Source organism: Cetorhinus maximus, chromosome 17, assembly GCF_964194155.1.
Source record: "Cetorhinus maximus chromosome 17, sCetMax3.hap1.1, whole genome shotgun sequence".
Classification (NCBI taxonomy): Eukaryota; Metazoa; Chordata; class Chondrichthyes; order Lamniformes; family Cetorhinidae; genus Cetorhinus; species Cetorhinus maximus.
The window spans coordinates 64,980,521-65,000,557 of record NC_135895.1 but is presented as its reverse complement, the minus strand read 5'-3'; the positions used below and the strand labels follow the sequence as shown (position 1 = coordinate 65,000,557).

General features: G+C 37.5%; 1 protein-coding gene across 1 annotated transcript in view; it reads left to right on the top strand.

Moving 5' to 3' along the window:
• gorab (golgin, rab6-interacting) overlaps positions 1-19,650 on the top strand; it is a 28,784-nt gene extending 9,134 nt beyond the window's left edge. Inside the window, exons 2-5 of the mRNA XM_078561359.1 lie at positions 8,707-9,076; positions 11,077-11,178; positions 12,088-12,228; positions 17,469-19,650. Coding sequence (XP_078417485.1) covers positions 8,707-9,076; positions 11,077-11,178; positions 12,088-12,228; positions 17,469-17,922 — 1,067 coding nt within the window. The 3' untranslated portion in view covers positions 17,923-19,650. The remainder of the gene's footprint in view (positions 1-8,706; positions 9,077-11,076; positions 11,179-12,087; positions 12,229-17,468) is intronic.
• Positions 19,651-20,037: the final 387 nt, after the last annotated feature.

Below are 20,037 nucleotides of genomic sequence, written 5' to 3'. Positions count from 1 at the left end.
TTCAATTGTAAATCATGAATGAGGTACCCATGTAGCTTAGTTGATGCTATTTTTGCATTCACACTGTTGGAAGTGACAGAAAAACAAAGGTTGCTGCTACTACCGATCTTTTTCTGAAAACCCACAAAGTTGGATAGAGTTAAAATCAGCTTAAGGGAAGTCATAATATTTATAACATCATTGCAAATTGAATGAACTAAAAAGAGGAAATGCTGAAAGTATGCAACCGATTGCCCTATTCAATCCCATGAAAGGGACTTGGATATTTTCCAACTTCTTGAGAAAGGTTAATGTTTTGGGCATAAATCTCTTAGACTTGTGTATTTTCTGTTTTTAATTCAGGTTTCCAATGTTTGCAGTTTCTGGTCTCCTTTTCTGTAATGCAAATAGAATCATTGCAGGTCAATTTTTCTCTCCTGTAAATTGGTTGGAAGATACATTTCTTACTAATTGCAGACCATGTAGAAAGTGCCTATGTATTTTTGTGTCAAATTTATTTCACCATTATTATCTCTTATTTTAAGCACTGGTCATAAGTTAAAACCAATTACATCAGTCCAAACAGCTCTGCTGGAATCAGGGAAAAAAACATTGAATTCTAGCTAACTTTTATTCTTCATGCAATTTTTGCTGCCTTAGTTCAGTTGTACAGTCGTCAATGCTCCTTAGCTCTTTTGAGTTCCACAACACTAGCTTGCACACTTTTTCTGACATTATTACAAACAAAAAGACTCATTCAGCTAATACAAAAGCAGAAAACTCTGGATGCTGGAAATCTGAAATACAAAAAACACAGCAGGTTAGGCAGCATCTGCATAAAGAGAGAATCAGAGTTAACATTTCAGGTTTGTGACCTTTCAACTAATACTCATTCACAGGTTTTGAAAATGGTTGAACTCCTTACAATTTTCGGGCTCAGACAGACGTAAGAGCATTTAAAATCCATAAGTAGTATTCACTACATCTTACTCTGCTCCTTTTATGCTTTTCAATCTTCTGCACTCTGGCTCCTTAATTTTAATTTTTCAGTTTAGTGAAAATTCCCTGTGCAAGTTGTATTAAATAGACATGGGGGCACATGCTCATGTTGGAGATGTGAAAGGCTTTTAGGGGGATTGTAACGTTTCAAGCTTTTTTTAATCCTTCTACTTCCACAGCTGAATTTTCAAGCCACCTAATTACATCACCTGTGTTTTGGTGACCCTAAGAAAAATCAATTCTAGTTGCTTCCAACTCTGAAACAGTGTCATTTCTAGCATCTATGAAACAACCGGTGGAGGGGAAGGGATGAACCTCCTGATAGTGGGAAAGAGGGTCAGCAATTTCATTCCTCAATTTTTGTACAAGTTGAATTCTGAAAGTAAAGAAAGCATCTTTGCTTTAATTAGGTAGCAAGGTAGGTAGTTGGGAAAATGTTTGGTAAAGGAACATCCTGCCTGTTGGGGGAGATGAAGGGAATGGAAATAAAGCATGAAGTGAATGGCAGGAGGAAGAGGGTGTAGGAGGATTGAGCAGGTGGTTTAAAAAGGGAAGTCGTAAGGGTAGGAATGGGAGTGAAGTTGCATTGTTGCATAGTAATTACAGCACAGAAATTCAGTTTAACAGTTCTTTGGTGTTTATGCTCTACTTGAGCCACCTCCCACTTCACCTTTCACTAGGTGGGATATGGTAGCTGACGCGAGTGGAGGAAACATGAATAATTGAAGGAGAAAGGAGCTGCTGAGGGCCAGTTTTCTTCCCACGCTTCCCCACGTTTGAACAATGCTGTCTGCAGCCATTAGTGGCTTCATTCAATGCCATTCTCATCTGAAAAAGTTGGGGGAGTAAAAAAAAGCAACAATTATGGGGAGAGACAAGCAAATAAGCTTCAATCTATATATAGGCTCTGACATCCTTATAATTGTTAGAAAATGCCTCTCAGCTAATGAAGCACGGCACTTTCAAAGTGTAGGCACTGCTGTAACGAAGACAAACAACAAAAACTTTTTTCTTCAACTTGCTATGTGCAATACCCTGGGAGATTAACTAATAGATTAATTTTGTGTATACTCTTCCTGTCAATTTATGCCATTGCAAATTACTATGTCCACACAATTGAGACAGCATCTCCACTAGCAAGACAAATATGTTTACATGGCTACTTTACCTTATAAATGTGGACAGAGAAACTTACAATGGAAGTATAAAATAAGGACAAAATATATCACCTTTAAAATGGATTCTAAATTGTGTCTTTGCATCCAGGTCTACTTGGATCCTGTTCTCTAGCCTCACTTTACCTGTTGAGTACGTTTGGTCTTGACTACCTATGTGCAATGCATTGGGTAATTATCCAGAGATACATTAAAAATCCTTACATCTGCATGCAGCACTTCCTGTCTACAAAATATTACCTTTATATACCTTTCTGGAGAGGTGGTAACACAGTGGTAATGCCACTGGACTAGTAATCCAGAGGCCCAGGCTAATACTCTGGGGACACTGGTTCAAATCCCACGATGGCAGCTGGTGGAATTTAAATTCAATTAATAAATCCGGTACATAAAGCTAGTCTCAGTAGTGTTGTTGTAAAAACCTATCTGGTTCCCTAATGCCCTTTTAGGGGAGGAAATCTGCCATCCTTGCCTGGTCTGGCCTACATGTGACTGCAAACTTACAGCAATGTGGTTGATTCTTAACTGCCTTCTGAAATGGCCTATCCAGTTACTCAGTTCATGCCCAGGCAACAAATGCTGGCCTTGTCAGCAATGCCCAGGTCCCATAAAAGGATAAGGAAAAATAATACAAAGCCTTGCCTCCTGTTCTCATTTTTGTCAACTTTGTGAGCATAAGCAGTTTCCATTATAAATTTCTATAAAACTTTTCACTGTAATTGAACCTACCACCGCTGCAAGCAGGAGTGGCTCAGTTTTGCATCTGTCAGCTCCTTGATTTGTATCGCAGAGAGACTCTTATGCTTCCATCAGCTGTGCCCTTCTTCTTTCCAAACTACCATTTTTTTGCTATTTAACTATAAGTTGCATTACTGTAGTGACTACATTTCAAAAGTACTTCATTGGCTGTAAAGTGCTTTGAGATGGCTGGCGGTCGTGAAAAGCACTAAATGTATTTATGCACTGTATATAAATGCAAGTCTTTTTTAAAATCATATCATTCAAAAATAAGAGTCAAATGCAAGACTTTACAATGCAGATTGAATAAAGTCTGCACACCCTGGTTCAGTGTCCCTTCTAACCCCTGCATCAGCTGAAGACTGCTCTTGGCTTTTGTTCCCTATGTGCAATGCCATGAGTGATTGACTAACACAGGGGTAACGTACCTTTTCACTACAATTAAACTTTATTAACTCTTATAATGGTAAAGATAGTTTGCAACTTCTATATTGAAAACGTAAGTAGCTTTTTAATCATTTTCTGACCAACTACGGAAGTAATATGCCTAGTTATCCCCACTTTAAAGATCCTAGTTCAAACTTGTTGATCTCAAAAGTGCATGATAAATATTCCCCAGAGCAGTAACCAAAGTTGAAGTGTTAACTAAATAACAGTTAAGTTGAAAAGATTGCCAATTAGGCATGCATCTGAACAAGTCATATGCACCCTTGTACTTGAATTGAGTGTTTGGCTTTTACCTCAGGCAGACTTCCAGGACATCAGCTTATCTAATAGTTGTAAGATTGTCAAATTAACCCGCATGTAACTTCTATAAGTTAGGTTGTTTTTAATTCATTAAGCCCAATAACAGAGCTAAAGGATCTGATACCAAGTTAAAACATATACAAAAAAGTTTCGTTAATGTCCTTAATGTCAAAATCTCCTAGCTCATTCACTTTGAGTGGGTTTTGTGCCTAAATTAGGGGAAGGAGAGAATGTTGAAGTCTCAAATCCTCTCCATTCACAAGCTTTTATTCTATTGAGTCCCTTTTTCAGAAAATGCAATTATTATGCCAAGTTTGGTTGCAGTCAGAGGAAAAAGTAATTATAAACTAGAAAATTAAAATTTCCTGTGACATTGAAGGCTTATGTAAGAAATAATAATTATTGCATGCAAGGTGCAACTTGAATGGCTCGATGCACTTGGAGTCTAATTTAGGGATTTTGTGATGCAAATTGAATACTCCATGAGAAGAGTCAATTCTCTGAGGAGTAATGACTGGTAATCTGTCTAAATATTTCTCAACTAAAATAAATCTTCATTGAAGGAAATTGTACGGTACTTGTAAGGCTTATCTTGGGTTATCTGTATTCTGGTTACTAAAATTGACACTAATTATGATTTGATGGCCAATCTAATTATCAGGAGAGCAGAAAGTTTGGAATATTGCTAGTGAATTTTGGAACTCTCATTCTGCTTTGATTAGTAGCCCTTCGAAGACTAGTGAAAAATGGGCTGACCACTGTTGCCTTAATTACCAGGACACCCTCCAGTGATTTTTTTTTTAACTAACATATTTACCTAATGCCGGTAAATTATAAAAAATAATTTGGGAGACTTCCATGAAGTTTCTGTTGGAATGATTTCTTCAAGAATTTTACATCAGTGACACTGAGGAATGTGAAAGTTGGGTTCGAATTGTTTGTAATCTCACGGAAAAGAGAGCACCCCCTTCACCAGTTTCATTTGTTCCTTATTTGATGAACAGTCACTATTTTATTTGCAGTGCTTCAGATATTGCAGGGAATACATATCCAACAAGAATTTAACCAGTTCTTTCCACTCTCTCTCTCTCTCTCTCTCTCTCTCTCTCTCTCCCTCCCTTGCTCCAAAGTTACCTACCTGTCTAATAGAGATCTACTTAGATATCTCTATAAAAATAGCCTTATTCCCTTTACATAGTGCTGTAGTTTGAGTTAGATCTAGATTATTAATGATGTTTTGGACTTGGATAAGCTTTCGTGACTTGTAATAATAAACTAAGACTTTTGCTTGGTCCATGTTGAATAATTGCACTCTTGTTCCTAAAAAGTCTACCTAATTACATTAATAGAATTACTATGATTCAAATTAAAGAGAAATGGCACATCAAACATCCTGTGAATGCTATCCTGTTCTAACTCATTGTTGTATCTTTGCTCTTTCCCATATTCTAATTAAGTAGTTCTGTAAGCTACACATCATTGCTCATGTGGCGTGATAGATCTAGTAGATAAGATGATATTGACAGGCGATCTCATTTCAGCCACCAGATGTCACCAGTTTTCTTAATTAGTAATATAATAAAAGATTTTCTGAAGACCAGGAGCATCTATGTTTCTGTGAATAGCGATATAGTTAAATAGCCATTTAACTTAGTTTTACGCACCAGCTGGATGCAACTGTATCCAAGTGTTGGTAGTCTTCAGTCTTGTACACTGCAATATGATGTGTGAGATAAAGGGCACGGAATTTCAAACTACCCTAGTCCATTTGCTGGATTTAACAGTAATTGGACCATCTATTAATCAGTTTAATTGGGCTGTGATGGGTTGCACCATGACTTGGAAGTGTCTTTTGATATCAAAGTAAGTATTATTTAATTTATTGCAGAATTAACTTTTTTAAAAGAATGATTCATTCAAAATTTAACATGTTTCTACTGAAGGCCAAGATATTTAATACTGTTGCAGGTGCTAGACAGTTTTAACACCCATTATATTTTATAATACATCAGATGTGATGGCTACTACAAAAATTTATTTTCACATGTGTAAGGTCTATTTTAAACACATATACTATTGCAGCAGTAATGTAATAATTGGAGAGTTATGTATATCATGAACCAACTGCATCTCTAACACCTACGGTAGGATTTGTAGGGAAAGTTGAAGCTCCTAGAAGACCAGACTGTGTGCAGGTGTGACAGACAGTGGATACTACACCAAATTGTTGTTCTCCTTCCCCCACAGGCACTGACTATCTTGTGGCAATACATTTCAGTGATCTCTATTGGTCTTTAGTGCCAGTTGATCTGCAGGTTAAATACAGATAGGACGTAGGTGGTGACTTGCATGACATCCTAACACTCCTTTCAGAAGTGTTGAGGCAGTGACAGATGTTTAATTTATCCAATCTACAGTCTGTCCAAGATATCTGATCATTAGACTTTTTAAGAATAGGCGGATTCTTCATGCCATTTTTAATACATTAAATTATGATCATAACCATTTAAGAACCATAATGATGTATATAGTTTACAAAAATGTAAATGCAATATGTATGAGAAATAGATTTCCACCACATTATTTTCCATTTCATAAAGATGGCATCATCTTGGAATTAATTTTCTGTTTTATAATGTATGCAAAGAACACCAGTAAACATTTCCAAACCCAGAATGATTCATACTTTAAATTCCAATGACTGTACAATCAAACCAAAAAAATCATCAACCTTAAACAATTTTTTTTAAAACCTAGACACCTGATGTCAAATGGTGTCAGCAGAATGCTTTGAAGGTCTTTGCTTTGAGGTAAGTGGTGAACCCATTTTATGCAATGCACATTTTGTCTTGAGTGTTCTTGTCCTGTTGCTACTTCTCCAATCCCAGCTGATGTTAATACTGGACAAGTCAGATCACAGAGTGAAACCTAGCTTGATAGATCCTCACATTTTTTTTCAAAAACCATGGAGGTAAGTTACTGAATATATTCACAGGAGTCTGTTGATGAACTTTTAAAAAAAGAATAAAACATTTACTAAACAAGAAAAATTAGCTATATTACACCAGAGAAAAAGGTTGGAAAGATTTTAATACAAATGCAAGGAAATGATTCAAATATTCACTATTCCTTCACCCCAGCTATATCTTTAAAGACGCATACAAATTTGGAAAGATGAAACAATTCACTATATCTATCTTGTATTCTAATATTCAGGCCCGCTGGGAACTGTAGTTCCTGGCCTCCAAATTCCCAATATCTGACTGCTAATTTAAGCTTAATATCAGAGCTTGTCAAACTACAGCGATGCAACTTGGAGCTGCCACTAGAAACAGGAAAAGAAACATAATTGATTAGTTGATTAGTCGTATGGATAGAGAATGCAGGAGAGAACCAAGCTGAAAATAGAAAGTACAGAGGAGATCTGAAGAAGAGAATATGAGAATAGATTAGTGAGTAACACAAGAGGGAACCCAAAAGTCTTCTATAAACATAAAAAAAGTAAAAGGATAGTTAAAGGAAGGGTGTGGCTAACTAGGGACTGAAAAGGAGATGATCTTGTGAAGACGACGTGGCTGAGATACGAAATGAGTACTTTGCACCTCTTCATTGGAGAACAGGATGCAGAAGGAGGTAGCAGAAATATTGGATAGGATAAAAATGAAAGGAGATACTTAAAAGGTTGGAAGTCCCCAAAGTAGAAAAAGATATCTAAGTTACTGAGGGATGGAAGGGTTGAAATTGTGGAGTGTCTATCCCCAATCCTCCTCAAATATGTGGGTGATGTCAGAGCTGGATTGAAAATATTACAATAATAAAAACAGAAAATGGTGGAGGGAGAACCAGTGTTAACTTTTCAGGTTGTTGACCTTTCATCAGAGAAGCTGGGGTTGTGCTCCTTAGAGGAAGATAATGGATTTGGTGTTCAAAATCAGAAAGGGTTTTGATGAGAGTAAATAAGCAGAAACTGTTTCTGTGGCAGAGGGACCAGTAAACAGTGGATCCAGATTTAATGCGATTGGCAAAATTGACAGAGGAAGCATTTTTCTACACGAGTTGTGTTCTGGAATGCACTATCTGAAAGATTGGTGGAAACAAATTCAGTAGCAATTTTCTAAAGGAATTTAAGGGGAGAGAATTTTGCAAGGTGATGGAGAAAGAGTGAGATTAGTTGAATAGTTCTACCAAAGAGCTAGCACAGCACAATGGGACAACTGCTTCCTTCTGTGCTTTGTCATTCGATGATTAATAATGAAACCTATGAAACTCACCATATTAACATCTATGATGTTTCACCAGTGGAAGAGACCTATAGCCTCTGATATCCTGCTTACTGCAATTGTGTGCTCCAGCCTCCTTTACAGAGCAAATAAAAATCGTCTCTTGTTTTCGGAGTTTCTGATTCTATCCTGGGCACCCATAGGGAGCTGGGTTATAGGTACCTGAGAAAATGGTGTTCTTTTCTATTACTGTACAACCATCAGTTGTTGTTACTGGGCGCACATTCTGTATAAAATAGACTAGGTTTGATAAGTGTTAAGAAATGTGGTCATCTGCTCGTTTTAACCTTTAATTGTATGCCAATAACCATATTCAAATGAACGGCACATTTTTAAAGTGAGTGTTACGAGTATGGCATATATGTTTCCTTTCATGATATGGGGGAAAGAGCTTGAGTTTGGATTCGGCTCATATACATTAATATAGTCCATGTGGGGTTAGGAATGGGTTTTGCTTTCTTTGATATGTTTGTGACCAGATGCAAGAGGCACTCCTTCCAGGGACTGTTCCAATGTTTCTAAAAAAAACCATGAGTTTAAATTTTTAGAAATAAGGAAAAATCACAATACTCCGTACTTCAAGCTTGTACAATAAAACGTATTGGGGCCATGAAGTGTGGCAATGCATTAACTTACTATGGTATTAAGGAGAGATTGAGCATCCTGAATAGAGTGAGAGTTGTTTTTGTGGTTAGTCATATGACATCCTGGACCTGTGAGTAGACACCCACTTTTGGCCATGGTGTTGGAAGCAATGAAACTATAATATTTTTAAACGTTATTTCCAGATCCGTTGATCTCAGAAAAGCCAGAAAAATTTAAACGAGCAACATCATCAAACAAAAGCCGTCAGCAACTTCAGAGGGAACGAGCGTTACAGCAGCTGCAGAGTCGCATCACAAATGAGCACAATCAAGCTGCTCCTAACCTTCAAGATCAACAACTGTCCAAACCAAAGATGAGACCTCCACAAGCCACAGAGCCACCATCACCCAAGCAAGAGCCAAAGCAGGCTGTGCAAGTAACTGAAAAACAACAAACAGAAACTGGAGTAAGCCACCAGAAAGAAACAAACAAACCTGAACCCAAAGCATCATTTACATTCCAGGATTCCTCAGTCCAAGAGTTATCAACACAACAGATCAAAGGGGTGGAATTGTTAGTAAGTCTAGAAATAATTATAAAAGAACCCTTGGAAACACCGGTCAATTATTCAAGCTGTCATCTTATATAACTTATTCTATGCAGCATGGTCCTTGGAAAAGTGGTCAGCTGCATCAGAGTAAAACGAGGTGCAAGTTTAATTTTCCAACATAGGAGCAGGAATAAGCAGTTCAACCCCTTAAGCCTGTTATGTGATTCAATTAGATCATGGCTTATCTCTATCTTCATTCAGTTTACCTGCTGAAGTTCCAAATGCCTCATACCCTTGCCTAAAAATCCCCTCTATCTCAGTTTTGAAATTTTGAATTGATCTAGCCAGTACGGCTTTTTGGAGGTGAAAATACCAAACTTCTACCACCATTTGCGATAAGGTGATTCTTGGCTTCATCCTTGAACAACCTAGCTCTAAGTTTATGCCCTTTTGTTCTGGATTCTCCTTCCAGAAGAAATTGTTTCTATTTAACTTATCATATTCCTAATCATAAAAAACTCCTTTAGATTGTATCCCCAAGTACAGAAGGCTAAGAGGCAAACTTTTTAGCCCTTGTATCATTCTTGTGAATCTGTGCTGCGCCCTCTCCAAGGCCAACTGATACTTCTATGTAGTGGCCTGTGCTGATTTGAGAAGGGAAAATTGGGGAGGGGGTGTCCATACCTCTTTGTGGTTGAGCCAAGTACATCAATGGCAGTGACAAGGAACAGGGTCATTGCCACAGGTGTATACCCAAGGGAGCAAATGGAGGAATTTCAAAGTAAGAATTTCAGCTAATGGAATTTCCTATCTGCTCAGTTGTAGCAAAGTAATTTTGCCCTTGTACTATGAAGATGTGGTTTCTGAAATAAATGGAGAAGTACAATAGAATACTGTTCCGAGCCAGTCAGGATCTCACACATTTTGGACTAGCAATTTAAGTCCATCTTTTTAATGTACAGCAAATTTGTTCCATATGCAAAGTATAATTGTACAGTATTTTCTCTTGAGCAAATGTAATTTACTTGTACTCTACAATTTGCCCATATAGAACATTGATCACACTCTCTTCTTTCTCTCACCATCATTCCACTTCACCACCCCCCACACCCAAATTCTGATTAAGAATCTGTAGGGGGCCGACGGTGTTCTACTGCAGCTATCTGTAAACGTATGAGTTTTTTTTATCTTCATCGGAGGTAATGTTTCACCCCTGTTCGTTAATGTTTGTAAGGAATGTAACTCAAAAATTAATGGACAGATTTCAAAGAAACTTTGTACACAGGGTATGTCCCAAGGAAAAATTGATTAGTTTTGGGCGAAAATGCGGCTCCAGATCCTGGAATTTTTTGAAGGATCTGTAAACATTGGGAGTTAGGATGAATTGACTTTTTTTAGAATGTTGAGTTGTTTTATTGTGTTACCATGTTCTGGATTGTCTCAGCTACTGTGGTGGAATCTGCCACAGCGGCCAAAATGTGAGCAGAGTTTTTGGAGCAGGTCGTTGGATGTGGATTGACCTGAAGCCTCTATAGTAAGATGGAGAGCTGCGAAATTGTAATGTTAAGTTAACACAGTGTGGCGGAAATATGCATTCTACTGAGTGCTATCTTCACTTGTTTTGCATGTTTCACTTCTTCTGTTAATCATGGGTAGATGTTCCTGAGTAATCAGTTGCGTATTCTTATAGCTGCATAAAAATAATATATTTCAGAAACAACCATTACTTAATTAGAGCGTTGATCTTTCTCAAATTTGGCACAAACTTATTTTTAAAGCATAACTGACTAGTTTTCAGTAAAAACAAAATATTGGAAATAACTCAAGTGAGTTAACATGCATGAAGGTGTCAGAATCATCCCCTGGTATTAAAGCAAAGTCATACTTGTAATTGTATTTTTACTTTTCTATTTGGCTAGTTCACAAAGTAACATCATCAGTGAGCTGTTGACTAAGTCAGCTGATAGAAAATAAAAGAAAAATTGTAAAGAAACATTACCAAGTCAATTTTATTTTTCCACAGGCGTGAGAGATCACGTCTGGAACAGCTGCAACTGGAACAACGATTAATAGAAGAGAAGAATAAACGCAAGAAAGCACTTCTCTCGAAGACCATTGCAGAAAGGTATGGAATTTTCTTAACGGAAGGTTAAGCTGATTAATTAAATCAGCCCATCAACACTCACTTGTTTTATGTACTATTGTATGCCTACAGAGCTACTCAAAGAAGTTACTTCACACCAAACTTTGAGCCATTGGAAAGATTAATTTTTTTTCCCCGACATTGTCAAATTTGTCCCAACAATTTGGATGACACTGGAGCACTGCACTTTGCCAAAGATTCCAGGTTAACAAAAGAAGATATTTTGGTCACTACCAGTAATCCCCATGTTCGCAAAATCTGGGTCAGCTGCAATTTTGTACTGTCATGTAGCCTACCAGATTTTTTAATTTACTCTTTAATGGGATGTGGGCATCGCTGGCTGGGCAAGCATTTATGGCCCATGAGAAGGTGGTAATGAGCCCCCTTCTTGGATCTCTGCAGTCCATGTGCTATAGGTATACCCACAGTGCCATTAAGGAGGGAGTTCCAGGATTTTGACCCAGGGACAGTAAAGAAACGGTGATATAATTCCAAGTCTGGATGGTGTGTGGCTTGCAGGGGAACTTGCAGGTCGTGGTGTTCCCATGCATCTGTTGCCTTTGTCCCAGCACTCACAGTTAAGACTCCAGTGCATAATGGCCACTTGGGTGAGGCATGGAAGGATGATCAATAACTGCAAATACGTAACCAGAGGAGCCATTGCCTACCCAAGAGATGGGGGGATATTGGAAATAAAGAATGCATACCTTTATTTATTAATAAATGACAATGTTAAGTGTATATAAATATCAATCATTAATTTTTCTTCAGTTTCATCTAAAGTTTGTTAGAGTTTAAAATTTAAATGGGTTATTTTGAAAGTATTTTGTGGTAAGTTGTCAGTGACTATATGTCTAGTGCAGTTCTGACCAGTTATTCTGATCATTCCAGGTCTAAACGAACCATGGCAGAAACTGTGAAACTAAAGCAGATCCAAAAGGAACTTCAGACCTTGGATGTCTTATTATCGAGTGATGTTAACATCTTACGGAATCGGATTGAACAGTCCAGCTGGGAATATTATCAGGCTAAGTAAGAATGTGTTTGCCCTCTAAGGCACAAAGCCTGCTTCTGTTTTAACCATTCAGAACCAAGTAGTAGAAAGTTACAACCGTTCTAACTAAAGAATTGCAAATATAGGATGTTTATAAAACCCTTGTGCAACTTCAAACTAACTTTGGATGTAAACATGACAGCAAATTGTAAACAGCAATGAAAGCATAATTCACTAAGTTTTTTAACATTAGTTATGACCACCTTCTATAGCCATTTTCAACCAGTTGCAACATCTGAATTAAAATGAATCATTAGCAACATTAATAAATTAGACTTTCATATGCTGTTTACAGATTTGCTTCTGTTATGTGTACATAAAGTTATTGGAGGTTAAAGTTGCACAAGGAGTTTATAAACATTGTACAGAATTGGGGATATTCAGTCTCATTGAGTTAGTATAAAATTTCATATGAACTTCATGAGCTGTTTACTGATCACTCTTCAGGTACTTATAGAAAGACTAATTGGATAGTGACCGTATTGTAATTCTGGCCAAATGTCCCAATCTCACTAGCTGAGATCCTGAACATAATTCTGTCTTTGGTTAACACCAACTAACTACATGGACCACAATATGCATTTACCCACTGAACTGTCAGAACTTTGTTTTGTAATACACTTTTTAAATTGGAGGTAGTTTACAACTACTTTTGAATCCTGATTAATTTGTGATTTGCTAAGAAATATTTCCCAATTCTCGAAGTGTAACTGTCAGTAATTCAGCTTAAACATAATCAACAGAAAAAGCTAACCATTTTACCCTGCTGTGATTATTGACTATTAAAATGGTTTACTTTCTTAAGTTGACATTTGAATATCATGTGTGCTACATCTTTTTTAATAAAACATAACAGGGAAGAATTTTATGCTTAGATCAGAAGTTCTGTAGAACTGGATAATTCTATTTTGGAATTTTATGCTTGGATTAACTATGAATTTATTAAGATTACTGTTTAGGCCCTGGGGTAAAAAGAGCATTTAGTGAATATTTGTCATGTGTACCATGCATATAATCTCAAAATAAGAAATACTGTGCCTGTTAAAAGAGGTTGTGATCAAGACATGGGCTTGGACTAGAACTGAATAATAATAACTTTAGCAAGCAACATAATCTCACTCGTTTTGTAACAAATGAGCCTTAGATTTAACCATGTCACTAACAAACATGTTTAAAAAGATTTTGATGTTGAAAAAAAATGTGTATTAGTTCAGCGGCAGGAATAATTGCCATAATCACTTTACAGACTTCACTAACTAATGAGACTAAAATAAGTCCTTGCTAGTATTTGTTGTGAATCTCAGTAAAGGTAAGAAATGATCAGTGAATTAGTGCAGATTGTGTGTCCTTTGCCCCCTCATTTTCATCATACTTGCATCTGCTTCATCTTTGTAAGTGTGTAGTGTAGTTAACACAAAGGAAGAATGCAATAAAATACAAGATGTTAATAAACTTTCAGAATTAGTTTAATTGGAAAATTAATTTTAGCTATATAGTGTGAAATGACTCTTTGACACTAAGAATACAGAGGTCACATACTGCCTGGGTAATAGTTTAAATGGGATAGGGGAGCAAAAGAATCTAGGGATACAGATACACACTTCACTAAAAGCAGTGAAGCAGGTTAAAGCCATTTAAAAAGAAATCAAACCAAGTCCTGCTATTCATTTATATAAGAATGAAATTTGCCAAGAAAGAGAAGACTGTGGGAGCTCCTGATGGAAGACTTAATGGATTGATAGGGTAGTTGTGGAGAAGAGATTTTCATTTCTGTGTTAGACCAGAACCAGAAGTCATAAATGTTAATATGGTCACTAATAAATTGAGTAGGGAATTCAGGAGAAATTTTTTTACCTGAAGTATTGTAAGGTGCTGCCATAAGAAGTAGTTGAAGAATAGATATGTTTAAGGGGGAAACCGATAAATGCATAAAGGAGAAAGGAATGGAAGATTATGCTGATGGGATTAGATGAAGAGGAGTAGGAGTGAAGTTCATTTAGGAATCAACTGCAGCATAGACCAGTTTGAACGAATGGCACGTTTCAAAACAAAAGCAAAATACTGATGCTGAAATTCTGAAATTAAAAACAGGAAATACTGGAATGACTCAGGTCAGGCAGTATCTGTGGACAGCAAAACAGAGTTAACATTTCAGGTCAATGACCTTTGGTCAGAACTAGAAAAAGTAAGAGATATATTAAGTCTTAAGCAAATAGAGATAAGAAAGGAAGATGTGGGGAAAAGAATAAAAAGGAAGGCAGGTGAAAGGCAGGCAATGATGGTGCAAGGCAGAAGGAGACCATAATGGGACAGGTAAAGAAACAAGAGATAGAAAAAGCTGAATGATCACCAATAGCTGCCATCCCAAAAAAAGCGGGGGGGTGGGGGGGTGCGCTTGCAGGGCTGAAGCCTGTAAAGCACCTAATTGAAAGACGAAATGCTGTTCCTTAAGCTTGCATTGAACTTCATTGAAACGGTGTAGGAGGCTGAGGACAGAGTGATAATGGGACAGAGAATTAAAATGGCAGGCAGCTGGAAGCTTGGGGTCACCCTTATGATCAGACCAGATATGTTTCACAAATCAGATCTCCCAAGCTGTATTTGGCCTCCACGATATTGGGGATATAGCATTGTTAGCAGCAGATACAGTAAATTACCTTTTAATGTAGTGACCCAGGTCATTGTGGAAGGAACAGTCACTTTGAAATGCTGAAACCTTATGATTCTGGAATGAAGAATTAGGGATGACAGCAAAAGTCTGGAAGATGCAATCAAGGGGCCCTGTGAAATGACTAGTATTGTGGGGGGTGGGGCTTTGTTGCTGGGGGAACCCTCACTTAAGAAAAAGGAAGACTCATTGGTGTGGAAAAGGGCATTTTCAGAACCATCTCTCCATCTGTCACAACTAAAAGTATGGAAGAGAGACCTTGCAGGATGTGAGATAGAAGGAATTGTAGTCAAGGTAGCTGTGAGAAATAATGGATAATGATCAATGGTCTTTCCCCAGAAATGCAGACAGAAGTTGAGAAAGGGAGGATTGAGATGGACCATATGAAGACAAGGGAAGGGTGGAAATTGGAAGCAAAATTGAAGTTTTAAGAAGGCCAAGGAAGAAACAGAGCCCTCAGGGCATCCCTTTGGGCAATGGAGTTATAGGGGGGGTTGGGTACCCATGGTGAAATGGAGCTGGTTAGGGCCAAGATACAGAATATTCTTAAAGTGGCTGAGGATGTGGGAAGAGACTGGACAAGAGATGGAAAAAGTCAAGATAGGAATAAGTAAATTATGTGGGGCAAGAACAGAATCTGTGGATCTCCCAGGACAGTCCTGTTTGCGAATCTTGGTTAGGGGTTAGAAGCGGGCTATGCAGGGTTGGGGAAACCACAGGTTTGGAGGAGGTCAGTGACAGTCTTGGAAACGATGGCTTAATGTTGATGGTGAGGATATGGTTCAGGGAGACGTAGGACTTGTCATTTGTTCAGGCTGTTTGGTAGCAGATATTCACTAAACAACATCACTCCATCAGCAGGTCAAATAACAATGTTTTGGTTGAATGTGAGAAAATCGTGTTGCAAATTCAGAGGGGGATGAGTTTGATTGAGAAATTGAAATGGCCAATGTGATGCTGGCAGTTCTTGATGGAAAGAACCCGAGAGGGCAAGAGCCCAGAAGGAGGAGGAAGCTAGGTTAGGCAAGAATTCTGAAGACAAGAGAAAGGGTCCATCCTGTGTGAGGGAGGAAGTGTTAGACTCCTGACCAAAGTAATTGGTGTGGAGGCAAAGGAGCTTGAAGAAGAGCACAGCGTCCTGCTGAGCTCAAAATTCATTCAGGAGCGTGTGGATGAAGTTTGTAGCCTTTGCTGAGAACTGTTCGGGATTAGCAAGGATATATAATACACAGCATGGGGAAGAAGGGATGATATCTGAAGTAAATGAAAGAGGAGGGGGGTCCAGAGGGGCATTGGCCTCCTGACTTCCTGTACTCTATAGTTTCAATGTAAGTCTGCTTATTAACCATTTATTTACAGGACTTTGAAGTGAAATATTCCTGCTCCTGTTTATCCTTACTGAAATTCTTGCATTGCCTGGCTGTGCTGTTCCACTCAGTTCATATTTGGAGCGTGCAAAAAATTTAAAAGGTTTTACAGTACTGTCAGCCAGAGCACTCATACAAGCTTGTGACCTAATCCAAGCTGTAAATTATTCAACAAATAAATTGGGATCTTCAGAGCATTGTAATAAAATAATATTGTGGTGGCACTGATGGGGCTGTAATGCTTGGTTGAGATTGAAGATGATTGTCACTGTGCTTGTTCACAATCTACACTACACCAAACGGCATCTAGTTTTTTTTTAAATGGCATATCTCTCACCTCTAAAGCAGATGATCAAGGTGGTTACTAGCCAAGCTTTGCTTTCAGACTAGTCATATTGGCAGCAGAGCCATCAATTCAGTTCTACTGAATTTATATTGACAGCATTTCAAACTTAAGATTCACAACCTACGTTTATTTCAAGACATTTTGATGTGAAGGGAACAGCTTCTGCAACCGAGCTTAAGCTTGAAACTTTTTAAGTACAATTCAATTTTTTCTTGTTTTAATTACCACAGTCATTGCACTGAAAGTAGATTACAGCAGTTTGTAGTACATATTGTGCTTGGAAAATAGGATCCTGCCGTCAGTTTATGTTGCCCATAATTGTTGATTGTGCTAAGCTATTTTTAAATTTATAAGTTGTTTGGAAGGATTTAAGAATGCAAAGTATGCACTAGTTATTGTACATGCAGCTTTTGATACTCTTGAGTTCTTGTCCTCACCTTATCACTGGAGAATGCAGAAGAGTCCATTGAAAACCAAGCATTTCCCCCTACTTGATATAGCAAAGTGAAAGCTAGACATTGATATACCAGCTGAAGGAATGGGGCAGAAAAAGATAACTTATAATTTATCGTACCGCTGTTGTGCATCTCCTAGCAGCTGATAATGACACACATGGTGAGCTGTAAACTGGTTCCTGACTACTTAGTTACATTTTGGTATGACCTGAGGAGCAAGAACAGAATGGGTTCCTTACAAAGAAAAGTTGTTTTGAACTGTGTGGTGTTTATGTATATCATTTTGCAACTATTTTAATGGCTTGGAGTGATATTTGCACACACAGCCTGAACAGTGAACAAAATTCATCTTGCTCATTGTGCATCCTTTCCTTGCCCTCAGAAAGAGGTATGATAAGGCAGAAGTGGAGTACATTGCAGCAAAACTGGACCTGTACAAGAAGACTGAATTGAAGGAGCAGCTAACTGAGCATCTGTGCACCATAATCCAGCAGAATGAGTTACGCAAAGCTAATAAACTGGAAGAGCTGATGCATCAGTTGGAAATGGAGACAGATGAGGAGAGGCTGGAACTAGAGATTGAAGTGGACAATATATTGCAGCAGCAGGAAATATTCAAGGGGACTGATCAGACTAAAGCAGGTGATGAATCAGGACAGCAAGCTGTTCAAGAGGGGGACGATCTGAGTCACACGGTTAAACAGGTTGAAAAAAAAGAGACCTCTGCTGCTAATGATACAGGTGAGAAAGATTTAAAGGACAAAGTTAAAACTCAACCAGAGAACTTGAATCATACAATGTCAGAGAAGATTCAAACACTGATTGCTACAAATTGAGAGAGAGAATATGCTTGTGTTTCACAATGGGGTTGGGTGAAATTGATGTTGTTTTCCACAAGGTGATCATCCATCTGTTGGCAACTTAATCCATACCAACATCAATTATTTTAAAAAGTGACCAAATATTCTAGAAATTTTTGTGCTCCATATTTTACTAATGAAGAGTTCAACCTGTGAACAAAATTTAAGGTTTTGGGTGAAAGACAGATCACAAAATCAGTGAGGTATTTTGGACCTGAAGATTGACCTGTTTCTTGAGGCACTTTACAAGTGTTCCTGCACTTGATTTAATCTCCATCACACTCATTTTCTGCAAATTTTGTTAGGTGCAAATTAGTTAGTTTTCCCCATGATGTCTTAAGATTTAACTGGTCAAAAAGTTGAGGCTGGCTGAAGTTGCCTTGAGCTTCCTAATTTTATGCAAACTCTTTTTTAAAAAAATATTTGAATAAACAAATTGTTGATTTGTCTCTGAAGTTTAAATTTACTGTTATCTGTGACTAGTTTATAGGTTTTATCAAAATTTTCAGTGTTTTTAAAAGTAATCTATCTCAACTGAGTAATAGTGGCTAAGAGTTTGAAGATGAAATGATTTTGGGTCAACATTTTTGTGTAATTCTGAATTAATTTATTTTTCATCCTCTGAATTTTCTTGTATGTTGGCATTTTAATGTTTAAGTGTTGTCAGCAAAGTCTTGTTACAGTAGTTACATCAATATGCCAACTTGGCCTTGGCTTTGAACTGTAAATGCCTTTTTGAAGTTTCAAAAGGTTTGGGTATTATACAAGCAGTGGACCAATTTAGAAGAGAGTTGCAATGAGATGAGTATTTAAAAATTAGCTGTTACAGGTACAGTCTCTCAAATCTAACTATCTGAAAACTGGTCATTTTTATAAGCTGCCATGCATCATTTTTAAATGAGTCCAATAACATGCTGGGATAATTCAGCTAGGTCCTGCATTGGCACGATGGCGTGCTAGACTACTTGTCAGCTCAGAGCGCTGGTCTTTTTCTGTGGTCTGAGCAACCTTTGACCGCACCTGACTTGACCCTGTGAGTCAGCCTTATTATCTTAATTTCTTTTCAAATATTATTTTTTTCTCTATGTTATGTATTCCGCTTTAATGAAAAGCAACTTATCCACTCCAATTAATAGGTGACACATTAGATCAATTAAATTTCTGATTTTTTTTCTCCAACAATCAGCAAGATCCAAAATCTGGCACAGACTCAGCCCAAGTTTTGAGACACTACACAGGAATTGGATAAAAGCAAATTCTATAAATTAGATGCCACCAAAGTGAAAAAAAATCTTGTCCTTTTTAAAGGTTTATTAAAAGCCCTTGTTTTGTCATTAGATAATTTGTTTGATTTTTAGATATTTAAGTCCACTCCTATAACCTTCATGGTAACACATTTAACACAAATGCTGTTTGTTTGTTTTGACTGGCTGCTGAACCAATATGGAATAACTTAGCTTTGCTTGTTCATCCACCCCTATTTTATTGTTTACTTCCATTGTTGGATGTTAACACTACATTCTGCAATCAATATACATAAATTGTACATGATGGATTTACACTAGATTTGAGCTCATTATTTTGTTTATTCTTGGCTTGTTCACTTTTCAGAAATGTATTTTTGTATTTATACATAGCTCAAAATTCAAAATTTACCCATTTTAAATGTACTTGTGTGAAATTAAATTTGCAATTATGACTCTGGTTATGGGAATCTTGCATTCTAAAATGTATATTATTTTGGAAGTTGCAAGTACAATTTTGTTCAGTTTTTCTTACCAACATGCCACCCCTCCCCCCCCCCCCCCCCCCCCCAGCATAATTTTCTCATTCCCCTGAAAAAGACAATGACCTTATTTGGACTATGGTCCCACCAGTGCAAATAGCCCCTTAGTACTGTCAGAGCCCAGATGGTGTTAACTAGTTATTAGATCACAGACTAGACTGAACCTGATTTTCATCAGATGGCCACATGGAAGTATGCCTTCCAGTCAGGTCAATAGTTATAATGACAAAAGGCACTTTAGCTATTTGTTTCTTTCCCCATCCCAGCCCTAATTGCCTAGCCTAAAAAACCTAAAGTCAATTGTA